The 19,715-nt window shown below is 41.2% G+C and overlaps 1 protein-coding gene across 1 annotated transcript in view; it reads left to right on the forward strand.

The window, feature by feature from the left end:
* Positions 1–19,715, forward strand: part of ADAMTS19 (ADAM metallopeptidase with thrombospondin type 1 motif 19) — a 1,193,695-nt gene that overhangs the window by 949,712 nt on the left and 224,268 nt on the right. The window contains exon 16 of the mRNA XM_085632713.1: positions 4,367–4,447. Within this exon, the coding sequence (XP_085488839.1) occupies positions 4,367–4,447 (81 nt within the window). The remainder of the gene's footprint in view (positions 1–4,366; positions 4,448–19,715) is intronic.

The following is a 19,715-nucleotide window of genomic DNA, read 5'->3' on the forward strand; positions in this document are numbered from 1 at the left end:
AATAAGAATTGTGAAAGCTATGGAGAATGCTTCCTCTTGGGTGCAAGAGTTTTGTGAAACACAACATGAGGAATGTGAGACCTAGCTTCCTTGGCGAGGTTTCACCTGTCTTTTTGTCTTCTGACCTCCTCTTCTGTTGACTTTATGTTGGACTTGGCCCTTTTTGCAGGGCCATCCCTGAACATTTTGCCTTCCTCCTATCCTTTTTTCTGACATGGTGTTGGTGGTTCTAAGACTCTGGGCACTTTAGCACTGCTGTCCAGTGTAAAGTGCGTGTGCTCTCTGTGGTAAACATGGTAAAGATGGGTCTACACCTGTTTGGCATATTTAATTTACCTGTCAGCGCCTTGTAAAGTGGTATCTCAGATACCCAGGACTGGTAAATTAAATGCTACTGGTGGGCTTGCAGCGCTGATTGCGCCACCCACCAAAGTAGCCTTTCAAATCTGTCTCAGGCCTCTACCATTGCAGGGCCTGTGCGCGCAGTGCTACTGCCGCTATGACGTGACACCTAAAGTGTGTGCCATGTCTGTGACCCCCCTTTTGCTGCATGTCAGTCACCTCTAAGGTAGACCCTAGCTAGCTCTATGGGCAGGGTGCATTGTAGATAAAAAGTAGGATATGTACCTTAAGTGAGTGACATGTCATGGTAGTGACAAACAGCCATTTTGGTTTCTCACTGCTGTGAGGCTGCCCTCCCATAGGAATGTATTGAGGATTCCCTGATAAGTGTTTCAGTGGTAATTCCTGATATGGGAGGAGCAGCGTAGTCAAGTATGGTTGGAATAGTAATAATAAATGCTGCGCAATGGTGTGCAAAGGTTTTTTAACACTATATTAGAACTGCCACTTTTAGAAGTTAAAGACCCACAATTGATGGACGGAATGCAGAACAAATCAAAACATTCACCCCCAGTCAAGAGATCTGGGTTAAATCCATCATTCTTTTGCTCACCATGCCACCCCAGTTTAGACCTGGCCATATGCAAATCAGTCTTGACCCTGTGCCTCATGGGAACAGTCCAGCCCGAACTGCCAAGCCAGGTCCTCCCTGGACCGGAAACAAGCATCCTAGGACCGGTTTCGGGGTTTCACCCGCTAAGGAGACTGGAGGAGTCACCATGAAGCCTCAGAAGAGGGGCCAGGTTGAGGCACATTGTCGGTGCCTGTTCTGCTTAACTTCGGCCTGAGGAGAGGACCGGAGGTGCCTACCAGGAGACCCGGTTAGAGGGGCTCAGATTGGAGCCGTGTCAGTGTCTTCCTCCTGCCACGTGGGGGCAATTTGGTATTTAGGAGTCCCGGAGTGGGGCTTCAAGGACAGAGTGGTGCCCAGGCTAATTTTGCACTCAGCTGCACCACCCTGACTATGGGCAGCTGCAACGTTGGGGCAATGGTTGGTTCCCTGAGTGGGGGCTAAGAGGCACAGTAGTGCCAGTGCTTCATTTTCTCAGCTGCGCCGCGAGAGCGCAGGCAGCTGCTACGGAGGGGGTCATTTCTTTTAATAATAAGGATGGGGGTGAGTTGCACCCCACACCCCCAGTACATTGCGCACTTTGCTCTTGCTGCATTGGCAGCCAGAGGCCACTTGGAAGGCTCTAGAATTGCGCCCTGACATTCTGGACAAAGGGCATTGGCCCCAAGATCTCCTAAGAGGGCTCTGTCTGCATTATTGAATATATTAATCATTAATCAGACCTGTGCGGTCTAAGGCCACATCCCAGGCCAGATTCCAATCCCCACCTATCAGGATGTTCACTGTATCTATTTCCAACAGTACATGGGTGAGTTGAAGAAGGAAAGCGCGCTTTGGACCCATGGGTGCATACACGGAACCTATGCATAATAACTTCCTGTTGATCTTTAGTTTGGCAAATACATTGTGAGCCTCCAGATCAGCCCAGGTTTTAAGCACACCATGGGGCAGTGTTTTAAGAATCAAAATGGCTACACCACATTCGCGGAGGACATCAACTGTGCATTTCTTTGCCCACCCAATCTTCCCAGTTTCTGTCTCGGTGAGATGCGTCTCCTGAAGGAGAGCTATAAAAGCTATAAAAGCTTGTTTGGAATTAAGATATGAAGAACCTTTTTATGTTTGATATAATGCGTTAGACTATTGACGTTCCAGGAAAAAAATATGCAAGGGCGTGTGCATGGGCATGAAGTTTGAGAGACGTAAGGGGGAGGTCTAAAGGTCAAGAATGATACTGGGCAGGCAGGGAGGTTAGTCAGGTTCCACTAGCAGTCTAGGGGGGGGGGAGATAGGGCAAACAGAAGAGAGAAAGAAGGGAAAAGAATATAAGAAAACAAGAATCAAGTAGGCAGAAAAAAAAGACGGACGAAAAGAACAATGTACAAATTAACACAATGCTATGCAAACCAAAATACAACCATACAAACAAGCACACTACACTGCTTGCCCTATCAACTGTTGTCAGTGGGTTTACACCTGAGGGACCATTGCATATGAGAGGCCCCAGGGCCCAGTGGTCGATAGGAAAGAGGTTGCTGGCAAGCAGACTCTACACAGGGTTCAAAGTGTTAGCAGTGTTGACGATCTGTGGCTAATTGAGAGATAACGTGTAAGAGAAAGACAGGCATGCTCCAATACCTGTATGTTGAGTGGAAGTGCAATTGCTGTGAAAACAGGACCCACTGTGTTCTTGCACTAGAAAAGACTGTATCAGTGGGGAGTGGATGCACACTCGATAACCACTAGCCCATAAAGCGTACGCTCAAGGACAAAGGGGGAGAGCTATTTGTGCCGTAACCTATAAAGATCAAATGGAGCGTAAAATAGCAGGGTATTCTGCTGAAGTCTTTAGAAAATGGGGTGGAGGTTGTCGGTTCATTGGCTTCTGCGCTTTGCTGGGTTCGAAAGAATGGCGCTAGCTCCCAGAGTAAGTGCTATTGTTCATTCACAAAGCTAGTGAACAAGTGCAGGAATGTGCCATGCTATGGGTGGTCATGATGCCACTCGGTACGTGTCATATGATTGCATGGGACCACCCATGAGAGAGATCAAGACTGCCTTAAATGTGCTCAAAAGCTGAAAGCACACCTCTGTAAAGAAGGCCAATACAATTAATACAACCCAGCTATGCCTCCAACCATGTGTTAATTACATGTTTAGCTTTGACTATGTACAGCAGTCTTTTGGCTAGTTTTAGGTTATATGCATGGTCAGATGGGACTGGCCGGTTCAAAAGTCCGGTTGTGGTAGAAAGGCCTAAACTTTCAGGATTAGGGAGAGGTGCTGTGGGTTTATTTCTTCTTATCATGTGTGCTTACATATGGAAGCTGGTGTAAGTGTAAACATTTAAGGCTATGGCACTATCAATGGCATGCAGGGACAAGCCGTTGAGTTCAATGTTCATGAGCTACTGTACCACCCGCCCATGCTCGTTGCTGGTGTTGAGGCACACAAAACGTTCAAAGGCATATGCCTTGCAACCAAACTTGGTTCGTGTTTACTCCAGGAAGGCAGTCTGTCCGGTGGATGAATCTGACAATTTGAAGCAGAGCACTACACCACCTACAGACGGATGGACGGATTGAGCTGTTCTTGTGGGCTGTGATGGGTTTCCAACTTCGCCATAGGAGGATACAAATTGTGCACTGTAAATGTTGTTCTTTGGAGGATTATTGCAATCACTGCAGTTACACGTGTTCATTTGTTGGAGTGGTAAACATATTTCCTTCATTCAATTGATTGTTGAAATGCTCGCTTCAAGCATGTGCTTTGCTTTTGAGCGGAGGGGGGGGGGGTATGTTTTCGCATTCCTACTCTCGTCAACATAAGGTCGAACTGCTTAGTCATCCACAAAAGCCTGTCGACCATATCATCATGAACAGGCGATAACGTTATCGGCGCTTTAGCGGCAGGAAACTGGCGCTAAAGCGGCGGTAAGGGGCTTGATAATATGCCCTAGACAATTCCAATAGAAGCCCAGATTTGATGTCCTTCACACCAGAACCTGGGCTTCTATTGGAATTCACAAGGGCATATTATGAAGCCCCTTATCGCCGCTTTAGCGCCAGTTTCCTGCCGCTAAAGCGCCGGTATTGTTATCGCCGTTCTTGATAATATGGCCCTGTGACTTCTGAATACTCTGGCAAATTACGTTTGAATCCATTGTAGTGGGAACACCAGCAGTATTTAATCACAATACATGTCATCGTTGGTATAGTTTATAGCCTACATTGAAATTAACTTGGGAACAAATGAAAGTAAGGAGTGATTCGGTCCCTTACAGAGTGGTAAATGCATGACAAAATTCCCCCGTGTGACAGTATTTTATTTTTTCATTAAAAGTTGAACTGTAATGCATCTATTCTGATTCATAGTCATTGCTTAAATTCAAAGGTTATGTGGAGGCCTTGGTGATCCCAGCGGGTGCCCGCAGAATAAAGGTTGTGGAAGAAAAGCCGACACATAGTTATCTAGGTAAGTGCTGTTATAAAGGTATTCACTTCATGCTTTATTAAACACCTACTCATGTATTATATAAACTGACAAATAGAGAAGGTCAAACTTCTTAACAGATACTGACTGCTCTTGGTTCTCCCCGGCACTGCCAGTGCACCATGCCCTGCACTCCCACCCTCTGCAGCTGCCATGTTTGTGAATGGGCTTTCACACCTTTCAAAGATTGCTGCTTTTACGTGTGTATGTAAAGGTAGCTATCTTGGAATGTTTTTGTAAAACTTTATTACAAAAACGTTCAAAGATGCCTGCATGTGTGTCTTTTTTAACTCGTATGTGGTAACTAACCAGGAATTAAAACTCTGTGCAAACTTGATATTGACATGGTACAAATCTATGGTTGTAAGTTTTTGGAGTATGAGTGAAGGATGTGTATTGATTGTTTGAAGATATATAGGTGGTTTCCTCGTTTCTTACTGTTTTCACGGTGCTCCGTCTCCCTCATGTGTGTGACCACCTCTCTCTTATGAAGTACACACAGGGACGGCCATCTTTGAATGTGTTATGAAAGTTTATTACAAAAAACATTTAAATGTGGATACCTGTGTATATGCTTGTACGTGCACGCACAGGCAGCCATTTTTTTATGTTTATGTTTTTGTAAGAAAGTTTCAAAAACAACATTAAAAAAGATTGGCAAAGCCAATAGGTTGACATTCAACACCACAAGTATTGGATTTGCAGATGCTTGTTTTCTTATGTAATACGTGCTAAATATTTGTATTTAATTGACCTGAGAGTGAGAAAATCAAAGATATCCGAATACTGCCAAGTAACATATAATGAACGTCCATTTTCAATACAGTGCATAACATGGACCTATAAGCGTAGTCAAATGGGTGTTTGACATTGTGCACTTTTTTGTGACATGTCACAATATGTCAGAGAATTTTGTGAAATAAAATGAAACTATTTTCAGTGCTAAAGTGGTTTGCTGGTATCTTGTGACTTGCTTCACACGGGAGAATAAAAGTGACAGGCGATACAAGCAATAGATTAATTTGAGAACAAAAAGTCTCTCATAAAGCCAGTCAGTCAGTCAACAATAGCTTTATTCGGTTAATAATTAAAACCATCAAAGCATACAGAAAATTTCATTTGCAAATAGTTACATGTAGAAATAATTAACAAAGGAATTTCAAACAATACACAATGCACAAATATACATAAAAATATGTTTAAACAAATGATTGGCGAATGTGAACATTAAAAAGTAAAACAGGCCAAAATTTAAAAGACTATTTCATGATTTCAAAAGAAAAAGGATAAAAAAGGCCTGGTCTCGGACTCTCAAACGTTATAAAAAGAATAGAGCTAAAATATATTAAACTACATTCGATTTCTACTTCTAATTGCCCCTGAAAGATAGCTGGCAACTCCAAAACAGACAAAAGGAGAGCCCAGCATTTGCAGAAATACCAAGGCGGGCCTTACTTGGTCAAAGTGACAGTTCTTAAAAATTGGGCAAATAAATTTCTTACGTAACAGAGTGTAAAATTTGCAGTAAAAAATCATATGCAGCGTATTTTGTTCGGAGGCGTTATCACAGGGACAGGGGCCCAAAGTGCCCTCTTTAAAAAAGCCCTTCGGGTGTGCTAGGAGCCAAGGTAACATGTCATGTTTAAACCTAATCAATAAAAACAGATGAAAAGGGTTATTTATATAAGTCAAGTATGGCTGAATCTCATTGCCCATACTTAACATGACAAATCTCCTAACAGACGGTTTACACACTTCCTCGCCTTCTCTCTGCAACTTTGCCCTGCACATGAACTGAGACTTTAAGTCTTTTATTTTCAATTTGGACAGCTCACATGGTCTCTCAAATAATTCTAAGCAGCCAAGAGTCTCCATCTTAGATTTAATATATCGTAGCCAGGGAATACACATGGCTTTGTCAAGGACCAGACAGTCTTGTATAATGAGCTGGTTTAGGGTTGGTGGATGCTGCGCCCAAACCCTTAACCAACCCATTAATGGGGCAACGGAAATCTGATCCACTAGATACTCAGCCCCCAAATCTTCATGGATATTAAAGATTGAAGTAGAAACAGGCAATGACAAAAGTTTCCGAAAAAAGGCATTCTCAATTAATTGAATATCCACTGCCGATGCATAGCCCCAGACCTCACTACCATACAGGGCCATAGGCACGCACTTAGCGTTATATATTTTCAAAATCGCGGGCAAGGGCTTGCATCCCAGCCGTTTTGCAAAACCCAACAATGCTCCAGTTGCCCTGGCGAGGATATTCTGTTTCTGTGCGCGTTGCGCGACCCATGATCCTCGGTCATCAAAAGTGACCCCCAAATATGGAAAGGTCTGGACTTTTGTTAGCACCTGCTTATTGCAGAAGAATTTAACCTTTTTTGCAGCTCCATCTCCTATTGTCATAGAATGGGATTTTTAAAAATTTATTACTAAGTCCAAAGAGACCATAAAATCATTAAAACCATTTAAAAGGGCTTGAAGGCCTCTTGCAGTTCTAGCCAATAAGACCGTGTCATCCGCATACAACAAAGCGGGAATCAACTTAGTACCTACTCTTGGGATGTCTTTACAAGATGAGGACAAAACTTCCCCCAGGTTATTAATATAGAGTGAGAAAAGCAGGGGGGCGAGAATGCACCCCTGTCTCACCCCACGCTTCACCTGCCAGGCATCAGTTAGATTCCCGTCCTTATTATAACGGACCGCCGCAGTAGTGTCTTCATGTATAAGTGCCAAAAAGGAAATCAGCACAGGGTCAAGACCCATAGTTGCCAGGGATGCCCATAGTTTTTGACGATTAACCAAATCAAAAGCAGTAGATAGGTCCATGAATGCTAAATGTAAGACCCCCTGCTTCGCAATCGTATACTTCCCAATGATGAGATGCAAATTAAGGCATTGACCTACCGTGCTCCTTCCCTTTCTGAAACCATACTGTAGGTCCGAAATAATGGAGTTGTCCTCCAGCCATGATGTTAACCGTGCTAGGACAACTTTACCCATTATTTTCATTGCGGAATCGAGAAGAGAAATAGGCCGATAACATGCCGGATCCTCTCTTGCACCTTTTTTAAATATTGGTACTATCACGGCCTTACCCCAAGAACGGGGGACACCCTCCTTTGCTACCGCATTAAAAACTAAGGTTAGAAGTTTCGCCCAGTAATTTGAATCTGCCTTGTACAAATCCGCAGGGACACCATCGGGGCCGGGTGCTTTGCCCTTTGCCATTGATTCAATGGCGTCCTGAACTTCAGCCTCAGTAAAATTAATTTTCGATGACAGATTAGTATCCCCAAAATTTACAGGATTCTGGTCAGGAATCTCAGAATAAAGCCCACTAAAATGAGACACCCATTTATCTGGGGCAATAAGACAATCATTAATAATATTTTCCATTTCATTAAAAAGTGGGCTGTTAATTACTTTCCAAAATTTGGAACTACTTTTTAAGACACTAGCGTCTGACAATTCTTCCCACGCCAATTTTTTCAGGCAAGATTTCCTTGCCTTTAGTGCTTTCTTGAAGGATCTTCTTGCCTCCACAATCCTGCTGATATCTTTAGCGCCGTCTTTTAAGGCCAGTAAGAGAATAGAGTGCGCGCTACTACATGCCTGATCGAACCAGTTTTTATGCTTCTTAGGTCTTGGTTTCCCAACCAGAGTTAGATTATCCATAATCTGGCTGGTTATTCGCTCAAAGGCACCAAGAATATCCCCTGGTTTAGATTCTATCGCTAGGCAAATATTAAAATCCTCCAAATTACTGTGATACAATTTCTCAAGAAAATCACTAGGAGTAATAACCTCCCATCTCAAACGAGTTCCCTGTTTAACGGGGACTATGTTTGAATTAGAGATTGTAGACATATGATTAGGCCTAAAGACATCATTAATATTTAATTCCAAAGATAATGGATTGTGGTCACTAAGGACGTTTGCAATGACACAAAATGGTCCTATCAGTCCCTTCATAGTACAGGAAATTAGTATATGATCAATAATACTGTTGTGACCCTGACCAGTGAATGTAGGCACAGGAGATACTAAATTCTGCATTGGCACAAATAAATTAAAAGCAGATACAATACTGTCTAGAAACATCCCACCTTTTGAAAAATCAAAGTGGGCTTCCTCCTGCGGGCAATAAGCCTGCTCAAAATTTCCAAAACAATTGGATTGTCTTAAATGAATATTAAAATCGCCAAACAGTAACAAATAATAAGGGGTAACATTATTTGCATCGAAATCCTCTAAAAAGGTAAATAAGACCTTTAAATGCTCCAATTCGTCCGTCCTCGTAAATGAATTATAAAAGTTCACAACTAACATTGATGGAAGGTTGACACCTACAACCTTAACCGCCAATATATTGGGTGAACTAGTCTTAACAAGTTCTGTGCTATACAATAGCTTAAGACTAAATAATAACAAGAGACCACCACTGGGTCTCCCCGAGGAAGAAGGCACAGCATATTTAATAAAGGACTGGAACCCATCCAAGTAAAAGGAATCTCTGGCCTCCCACGTCTCTTGTAAAGCAATTATATGGAAGGAAGAGAGAAATGACTTCCAAACTGTATCCTCTCTTTTTGCTCTCAACCCAGCTATATTCCATGACAAGGCAGTAACCCTATTTGCTAATACATTGGCCACACTATTACCCATAACCGAAGGTTGGGGGGAGGAGTCCGTTACCTCCTCCCTAGCAAAAGCCCTTACAGGCGCATAATTAAGCGTGCCAACGGAAGCATTAACCTGGTTATCTTGAGTGAACTTAATTTTTGGCCGATTGATACCATTAACCCGATCAATCATTCGGGTAACGGAACTAACACCCGAACCATAAGAACCGGTATTATCATTGGCAGGCATGGCACTTCCATCGTCTTCCATACACACCCCACTGGCTTCAATATCCAAAGTCTGGCTGTGCGCTACATGAAGTCAGTCATTTGTGTCCAGAGAACTAAGGACCTCATATCTGTTACTCAAGGCCAGTGTTCTAATCACAGGTACAGGTTGGGCGTTGTAACCACTATTCCCGCCCCGTCTCTGTAAGTGAGGTGGATAGAAGAACCCCAATGGGAGGATGTTCACATATTCATCGTGTAATCTAGACGTTCCTGCCTGCCTAAAAATGTTAGCTACCAAATCCGGAGAGCTAAAACTCACGACTACACAGTCGCCCTTAAGTGTCTTATTTAACTTCCCCACCCAGGGAACCCTTCTTACCATTTTAAAACACTTAAAAAGGTGGCTCCCCAAAACTGTCTTTTCAGCTAAAAAATGTAGGGCTTTGTTCCTCAAGGAGGACCAATTTTCTTCCTTTCCATCAGTAGATGGACGGACATTTGCCAGAATGACAGTATACGGACAAGCCTCCGGTGGCAAATGCAAAGGATATTCTTTAATTACCTGTGTGGGGGGCAGGCTTACTCTCCTTGGGACATCCCGAGAACTCAAGTTAACACCCCCAGGTGGTTCAGCAGGTGGTACAGCAGCCACTGCAGATTGGTTAGTAACACCTACAGTGGTAAGTATCATGGAATCAGCTAGGTCGGATACTCTGGAAATAGCTCCTGCTAAGGTGGGTCTCTCCAGTAAATTACGATTGCTTAAGATTGTTTCCTGACCAGCTATGTGGCGCTCAATCGAAGTAAGTCTATTCTCAATTTTATCAAGTCTATTCAAAACCGGGGACAGAGAAACCTTCAATTGCTCATCCATAAGCTTTAAAATATCAATCAAGTTAAAACCAGCAGAAACAACAGGAACCTGAGCAACGTTCGCACCTGCCCCAAGCGTCTTATTCCCCTGAGCCAAAGGGGCCAATGTGGAATCCTGTGGAACTAACTCAATAGCAGACTTTACAGTCCTAGATTGTTTTACTTTTTGACGCGTTCCATTTGGACCCTTGGTCGCTTTTCTTTTACCATTTTTTAAATTAGTAGTGGCGGACAATGATACTCGAGATTGTCCAGAGCGAGTGGTTCGGGGTGAGAGATGAGGACCATCAGTACAATCTACTACAAAAGGAACAACAATATCTCTCACTTCTAGTGCAGTCTCTACAATAGATGGACAACTAGGCAAGCTCACATCAATGTCATCAATAAGAGCATTCGATTGCGATCCATGGTTAGACGATAGTACTGGTTCCAGGGAAAGCCTCCTCTCAACACTTGCCATTTCTCTGGCAACAACAGTTTCAGCTTTCTTCAAAAAGGCATCCAAGGTCCCCACGCCCCCCTTGGCCACAGCTTTGTTAATATTTTTAGCCATAAAGGCAAGCTAGCCGGACCAAGGAACAGAAACAACCAATTTAAGCAGTAGTGCACACAAATACTGCTGAAGATATCGTCACTATCCTTAGAAGCAAAACGAGCGTGGCAGTGCTCCCATTTACCTTCAGAGTAGCAAACCCAGTTGATAACGATCTCCACGAGGGGTCCGTTCGCTGGAAATTTCAGACCCAGAGTTAGGGGGGTGGCCCAGCCCGGCCTCCTTTGGCCCCTGACGGCCACAGACGGCCCGCCCTCTGCCCGGGCTCAGCCCGGCGACACCCGCGCGCGTCCCGCGACGCGGAGGAGTGAGCCTTCACTTAAGCGCCTCCGGGCACGAAGATTGCAGGCAACTGGTGAGACGCTGAGCCCTCTGGGAGCTGTAGTCTCCCCCTGCGACGGCCGCGCGATGTCGGCCAGCGGCTGCAGGGGAGACACACAGCTTCAGGCAACCAGGGGCGATGTGGCAGAGGAGGGAATGCCCAACGTACTTCGTCCGTAGCGGGAGCGGCGGCTGGACATAAAGCATTTTCTGTACAAGCCAGTCTCACTCAGGTGAAAATTCCTCAAAATGCTGCGCAGTGCCAAATGTCGAGAACTTTTTGTAATTTCACCTACTGTGAAATTGAGGGTTTCCAAATGTTGTTGCTGTAAATTAAATTGGGCACAGAACTGCAGTTGATTCACCTCAAAATTCAGATATACACTCCCTGTTTCTGAGCAGATTAATTCTACCATCCACCTTTGCATTAATTTCAATCTCAGTCAGTTTCCGAATAGAGGCATGAAGCAGAACTTGATACAGGGTACTCCCTCTTTCTGGGATCTGTAATTATATATTTAATGAGGGGGGTGGCCTTTATGTCATGAGCTATACTAGATATCCTAAACTCTTTGATCTGGGTGCTTATTCAGTCTCCTAAAGCCACAACAGCTATTAACGTAATACTTATCATATTCGGCGCTGTTCCCTTTTGGGAAAAAAAATAAAATTCAGTCTCCTAATAAAATGATCACAAAATGTAAACAATTGCTTTCCCCTTTCTTTGCCATACCCTTTTATCATTCACCCTCATGTAACAAAAACATTGGCACATACCCTCATACAAGTTAGTGACGTTGATGGTCCTGTTAATACTTATTTCAGTAGAACCGACAACATCATTATGTTTATGTGTAGCAACGCCTTTGTCACTTGTTTAAGGATTTTCGAGGTACAGTGCATACAGGAATTAAACCAGATTGCACTTTTTTGGTTTAAGTCATATGAAGACCACAACCTGCCCCCTTTTTAAATTTAGCTCACATGGCTTAGTTTAATGTTTTTCGAAGATTGTGTGTTCCTAGTAACACCAGTTAGTTCTTTACTACAGATACAGAAAATCTATATGTAAGGCAGATGACACACTAAATCTCTCACGTGTACTTTTTCCTAGCATCTCAAATATATTTAGCACTTTCGTTTGATAAACTATGTGATGAAAAGATATCTGCTAAAAAGATCTTCATTAAAATTAGTGTCTCCATTTCCCCTTTTAGTCATACTTTATCAATACACTTTTGATTTGTTTTGTATAATTTTGTATTGTTTTCATTTGCCATATAATTGTCATAAAATTAGATTATGATAATTCCAGATTTCAGCAACTACTTACGTAGATTCACGGTTATACAAATCTATTGATTGGTAGTTCTGTATAATATATGTTGGTTTTGTCGCTGTGTTTTTCTTCACCCTGCGATAAAATCTTCTCATATTTTGGACAATCAAACCATCGTCAAGCAACTTTTTGAGTTTAACAGTTATACATATATTTTTGTCTTTTCTCATTTTTCTTTTGCCATCCAGTACTTTTATTTACGTTATTTACATTACAAGTATCCTACAGTAATAATCATGGCCTTTAATTATAGATCTTTTATGCTATTCATTTTCTTATTTTATCTAATCTACATCCATGGTCATAATGTGGCTCCATTCCAAACTGATCCTTTGAAATTCTTTGTTGGAAATGTCCCTGCCAGATTACCCCAAACTGTTTTGCCTTTCTCCTCCTCTTTTTCTGACCTATTTATGTTGGCGTTAGGACTCTGTCCACATTTTCACTGCTAACATGGGCTAAAGTGCTTGTGCTCTCCACACTTGACCTATTTAATTTACTTATAAGTCCCTAGTAAAGTGCACTACATGTGCCCAGAGCCTGTAGTCTCCGAACTTCTTAACTCCTTACACAAAGCCATGAAAATCTACCAGAATTGTATTCGTTCACTTAGACTTAAGAGCTAATTTCTTATAGAAAAATCCTAAATATCAATAACTCCTTCCCAACACGCACCAACAACTGCTCCAGAATCAGGCACATTTTTCACCGGGTCACCACTACCTCCTTCATAAAGACAAATGATTCTTACAGTCCCTCATGTTATTTCTGTGACCCACGTTCCAGTTTTGTGTGTCCAAGCCACTGAATACGATTTATGTCCAGACTGGGACTTGCTTACCCCCACGAAAAGACCTCAGGCACTTGCAGATGCAACCACATACTGTTCCTTTATTCATAAAAGTGGCTCCCAGATGAAGGTAGATATATTTTCGAGACAGATTTGCTATTCTACAATTACACAGCAAACAAGCAAGAATACTTCTCCAAATATGCATATAACAAAACAATACGTTTATAATCTACAAATATCATAAGTCAGACAATTTGAATTTATAATTTATCCACTTTAAGTACAAATGTTTTTTCTTCATATATATTCCTTTTTTTAAATAAAGTTAATTAACATATATTATTGAGATATTAAGTTAACATCTATGTATATATATATATATATATATATAAAACATTAGTGAGCACCACTTGTATAAACGAGCAATGCATATATATTCAATCTAAATACAAATAAGACACAGGAAGACACATGACCAATTTGCAGAAATATCTAGACAAGAAACATACACCATAAAGTTACATAACTATATTCACAATAACCATCATCAAGAACAATCCTGGGATTCTAAAAATTATTACTCCTTGTAATAACAGTTCTAGTGCAGTAATGGTAGTACTGCGATGTACAGAAATGCGCCGATACGCGTTTCCGAAGTTAAAAGTTGATTGCAACAACATCCATCAGGGAGTATCGGTGATTTAACGTTGGTAGCGTAAAGCTATCAACTTAGAACATATTCAGAAGAACTACGCACATGGCAGGGGGCTCACAAAAATCTTCATAGCAACTAGTTATCAAGGAAAGTTCCTCATTCATATGGTATGGGAACTTGAGGCACAAGGCTCTTAAGTAGGCTCACAATCATTTCCACTGTGACTCCTTAAAGGAAGAATATCTCCTGGAGCACTCCATGAGATGAGGAAGTGCAATCAGGCTCAAATTGCCACGATGTAAGATAAAGGCTCAAAAACAACTACCCAGATACAGTCAACTGGGAGTAAAGTCCTGGGATGAAGGGCCAAAGTGGCCTGGCAGAGTGAAACGGGGACAAACACGCCTCATCGTACTCTCAAATCGCCACCACAATTACTACATCATCATGGTTTGTCAAATGCCAGAATACTACCGGGCCTGTTTTTGAGTAACTCTCAAATGATAGTCCTTTGCTGTAATGGAAGAAGGAGTTTGGTACGTAATAATGCTCCTGTAAGGGCTGCAAACCTTGGGGTATTTTTAGGTGACTTCAAATTGCAGCTCACATTGCTTGTTAAAATTTCTGGATGGAATCCATCATTTAACACTTTCCTGTTTAAGGTGCTCCTACAGCCCAGCATAGCTTCGACTAGAAGTAATAGGAACATTGTAGTAATAATACAGGGCGGTCAATAAAATCAGATTGTTATCTATGCTAATGTGCTGGTTTCTTAGATGAAAGAATCTTTGAAAGACCCCCAGAGCACTAGAGTCAGCTTGGCCAGGACTGCTGGCTCGCTGAAAAGACCCTGAGGAAAAAGAGGAATTGGCAGGTTCCTAACCTAAACAGGCTATTCTGACAAATTGTGCCACGCATGCTTGCTTTGCCCTCAGATGCCTTTCAATGCTCACACTAGCAAATCTCACAAGGGGGATAAAAGTATAATTGAATTTACCTTTAGGCTAGAAGATTCAATCAGTCCAGTAATTCTTCTCTGGCTGGGAAAAATATAAAAACATGCACTACGCATACATCTATAGTAATGCGGATATTCATAATCCATATTTTGATTCATGCATTGTAGGCAGACATTCTCTGTAAATTCAGTCTTAAATTTCTGCTTATGTTTTTAGAGTTTGGATCTGATTCTCTCCTGTGAATCTTCTATGAGAGCTTACTAGTTTAAGCTGATGGACTTCAATGGGACACTTTAGTCCCTAGTTACTTATTCATAGACAAGGGATGCCAAACCTGTATAGTTTTTTTGACCAACATATTGGTAACCAGGCAGTACATGTAATGAAAGCCGGAGTCCAATTGTATTTTAATTTGTATTTATTGCAAAGCAAAATATCCAAACAAAGGGGAGCAGCAGCCTGCATGAACAAGTACAGCCACCAGCCTCTGTAAAGATGCCTGGCCCCACATTCCATAATGCAACCTACAATTATAATTCTGTTAATTTAAGCTAAGGAATCCCAAAAGACAAAACCAACTCTTGAAGACTAGGTGCAATGTTATTTCCTATAAGGATCACTGGGGTATTGATCATACGTGTCAACACTGCTCTTCTACTTATTACAATTATTTATCCATTGGATGATCGAGCAAGAGGAATAAGGGAGATATCCTATGGTCAGTGGAGACTAACATTTGATGATAAAAACAGAGGCCAGTAGATGTTGATGTATGTAATGTGCACATTGTCTACCCCTAGGATTGACTAGTGTTTAAGTAGGAGACATACAGCTCTACCAAATAGGGGTGCATTTCGAGTTTGGTGGATCTGGGACTTCTGTTAATAAATTAGGTATGTCCCATCCTAATTATATTGTATATCTGCCTAAATTTTCTAAAAGGGTAAGAAGCGCATCCTCTAATTTTTGGTGGATGTCCCACATCGACAGACTTAAATTAATTCCCATAACTATTTCAGTGATCCTCATTAAATTTCTCTGCAAGGCATTGTTGATTTATCAATATCCTTCATTATTTTGTTTTACATTTATTGAATAATCTGGTAGCATAAAATTTGATTTTAGATCAAGGAGATAGAAACATGGAGACCGAAAGAAATGTCAATTTACTGATCGAACTGCAGGACTTAGGTGGTCAGTCAGCATCAGCTACAGAATGTGGTGACATTCTTAAAACACCTAATTTGTATTGAGAAAGCTCCCAGGCTCAAACAGCATGAGCAAAACATGTATGTTCTGAATCCTTATTTGGATGGACACACTTTTAATTACTTTATACGCTTTAGAAGAAAAATAAAAGGGTATGCTATGTTTCAACAACCTATGTTAGTGAGCACCTAATTGTTGTACGATTCCTTATTGATAGTACTTTAAGTACGCTGCAGTTTTTCAGTCCGTTATCTGGTTAGGAGGTTTAATCCCAGTTGAGAACAGAGCAACTGACAACATTTTACTACCCGAAATTATAAAGGCTGCTCCAGCTTCTGGCTAATTAAAAACTAAGTCCTGCTGAAGCTCAAATTTGAGTTGCGAATTCTGTTTTCATTTTGTATTTCAAACAATTGTATACAAGAGCTCATGTGATCTTGAATACCATTGAGCTGGGTAACAATAAACATTTGTCATTCAGCGCCAAGAAACCCTTGGGTGAACCTGCGCTTTACAAATACAGGTTATGTGATGTTATCTTCGCTGTAAATATTTATTTTAACTCTTTGCCTTTGTTTTTTCTCACTTCTCATTTGTTATTCACCATCAGTCCCTTCAACAAGAGTGACTAATCTACTTGGGAACCAATCTTGTTTATTTCAATGATCTCACTTTGTTGGCATTTGATAAAACTATTGAGTTGCCATTTTCACAAGAAAATTGCCTGTTACAACCCCCTTATGGATCCTCTAATAAAATGTAGCTAACAAATATATTGGCTCTAATCATTGGGTTATGGATAATTCTTTATTCCCTAATTTTTCCTGTGAGAACACATCACTCTGCTTATGGCCAGGAGAGAGGGCATGCTCTTGACCTGATGAAGAGGGGGCACATTGAGTTATTTTGCTTGGTTAGCATTTGCTCGTACAGGAGACTCTGCTTCACTTGCACTTAGGCCCAGATTTACATGGGTTTTGCGTTGGGTTACATCACTTTTATGGCGCTGCTCCGATGCAAAATTCTTTTTAGCATTTTCTGAGGCACGCAAATCCACTTTGCTTGGCTTTGCATTGTTTAGTACTTACAATGTAACACAAGGTAGCATAACCAATGGCATTCTCTTCCATCCTCCTATGAATTTTGATGCAATCCCAGATTTAATAAGGTGAGTAAACTTGGGACTGTGCCAAAAAGCTGCACCTCCCTGAAATACTTACTCTTTCAATGGGTGCTGCACTATGCTTCTAAGGATTGTTTTTGTGCAGGAAGATACTCCTTCCTGCACAAAAAAATCCTGCCTGTAATGCAGACACCCCTGTACTATGGTGCAGGAGTGCCTGTGTTGGTGCTAAGCAGCACACAGTGCACCAGAGTTATTAGATAGCATAAATGCACCATATCATAGTAGAAAGAGCTCATTTCTGCTGTCTCTTTCATGCAGTGCAGTAACTTTGCTTGCTGCCCTGTGTTGTGTGAAATGTTAGTAAATATTCCCCTTGGTATCCAAACCAAGGGTTATGAATTGATGTGCAACCACCTCATTTAGTAAAAGATCCCAGAAAACTCCTTCAGTACTAAAAAAGTAGCACAATCTGAAAATGTTTGCCATGCAGTAAATATATATTTTTTTAAATGTCCTGATTCCCACGCAGTCATCTTTACATAAAACCGTAATAATGTAATTATATGTATATCGGTTATTATATCACTAGCCCAGCAAGGATGAATGAGTTAAATAAAATTAACTAACTCTAAAAACAGACTTTATTTTAGAGTACATATGTACCACCAATTAACAGTCTGTCAGCCAGCCAGGATTCAGGAAATGTGGATGCATGGCCAAATAAAAAGGGGATGGTCTCAAACCAGTCAGTGTGCAAAAAACATTGACTTCTTTCTAATGTTCCCTTTGTACACAGGGCCAAGCGTTTTTACATTTCCTTTGATAAAAGAATGGCCATTTGGATGTTTAGCATCATGCACTAAAATGAAGCCATCAATATCACCCCTTCCATCAACAGAGTGCGCGGTACAATCACCATCATCATATGAACCTTTCAATCAAACAAAAATCAACCATTCGCAATAGAATTTGGAATGTTGTTTTACATAACAACATAATGGTATTGCCGTATGTAAATGATATTAACATAAGATGGTCTCAATAGTCATTGGTCATGAGATAAAACATCTGTTTAGCTTAACTCAACTTACCATAAAATTGTATTTATTTTCAACCTCTCACATGGCAAACGTTTTTAAACAGGGGAGTTTGTTGACCCATAGACTAAAACCCAAACAACTTAGTAAATTATTACGGTTAACCCATAGAATGCATGCATGCGTACAAGTAATATATTGAATTTTTCCAGACTCATTCACAATTGTAGCGTTTATTGGGGTCGTAGAAAGGAATAAATACAATGAGGGTTACTGTCCTGTGTCTTCTGCTCCTTGTGGTGTAGAGCAGTATTGTCAAAGAGCGTGAATTAAGGAAAATAAGCCGGTAGATGGGCTCTGATGAAGATAGAGGTAATATATTGATTAGAAAACAATACAAACTGTGAGAAGAGGTGCATCAGTGATGTGCTGTCCACCTCAGTTACGGCTGAACTCCCATCTTCTTGTTTGCATGTTTGCATTAGGACCTATGTCACACTCACAACACAACTTGGCTTATGTAATGGGCAGGACATGGAATGTGGAAATTATTATTTTTAGGTCATTTAGTATGTGTGCATTGTTCCACAGCTAAGACAGTTATCAATATTCCTTTGTGCACCCTAAACACGAGCAATTGTGATGTAAAAATGAAAGCAGGTAAAAGGAAAACTGTGTTATATATTTATCTATAATAGATTTCTGTGTATGTGAGGCTGATTTCATGAGAAGGCAACTCACATGGGAAATGGATTCATGTAGGCACTAGATCAAAATGATTTGATGACCTGGAAGTCAATGGGTTTCACATAAAACTGGGAACTTTGGGACGTCTTAGCTGTTAAAACCTAGACTGAATGAGGTTCTAGTTTATGGTTCGACATCCCCACCTATAGGTTCCACTCTACAGGACAGATACTGGCATATGTTTCTCTTTAAAATAATTGGAATACGAGCTTCTTCAAACCAAAAACGTGTTTATTTAAGGAACTTTCAACCTACATCAGTTATTCCTACATGCATTGTTTGGCAGAACACAGCTACTTTTCAGGCCACCCCTAGAAACATGGGTCCCATCAACAAAGGTAAATCTGGTTGTAAATATAACGTTACAACCGAATGTTTCTGTTTTACACCTTCCATTGATTCACAAAGGGATTCATAGTGGGTAAACCAATTTACATATGAGAGATCACCATCACAAGTGCTCAATTCTCGGCACCAATAATTCCCTCTCAAAGGGTGGAAAATGGACTTTCCAAGACATGGTTAGCCGTGGAGCTTTGTTAGCATCCACACACATGTAGGTTTGTCAGCAATCACAAACTCCTCTATTTTCTCTTTTCGCCCTGGAAACAGTAGGATGTTAATCCAACCAAAGGTGGACATAAATCCCTTTCCAGGATGAGTAGTGGAACGGGTCACCGCCACGTTTGCTGGGGTCATAGGGCAAGGTAATTCACCATGAAAAAATATTTTCCTAATGGAGGAGAAAAATACTGTGTTTGCACGTG

The sequence above is a fragment of the Triturus cristatus genome, chromosome 2_1 (assembly GCF_964204655.1).
Source record: "Triturus cristatus chromosome 2_1, aTriCri1.1, whole genome shotgun sequence".
NCBI classification, from domain to species: Eukaryota; Metazoa; Chordata; class Amphibia; order Caudata; family Salamandridae; genus Triturus; species Triturus cristatus.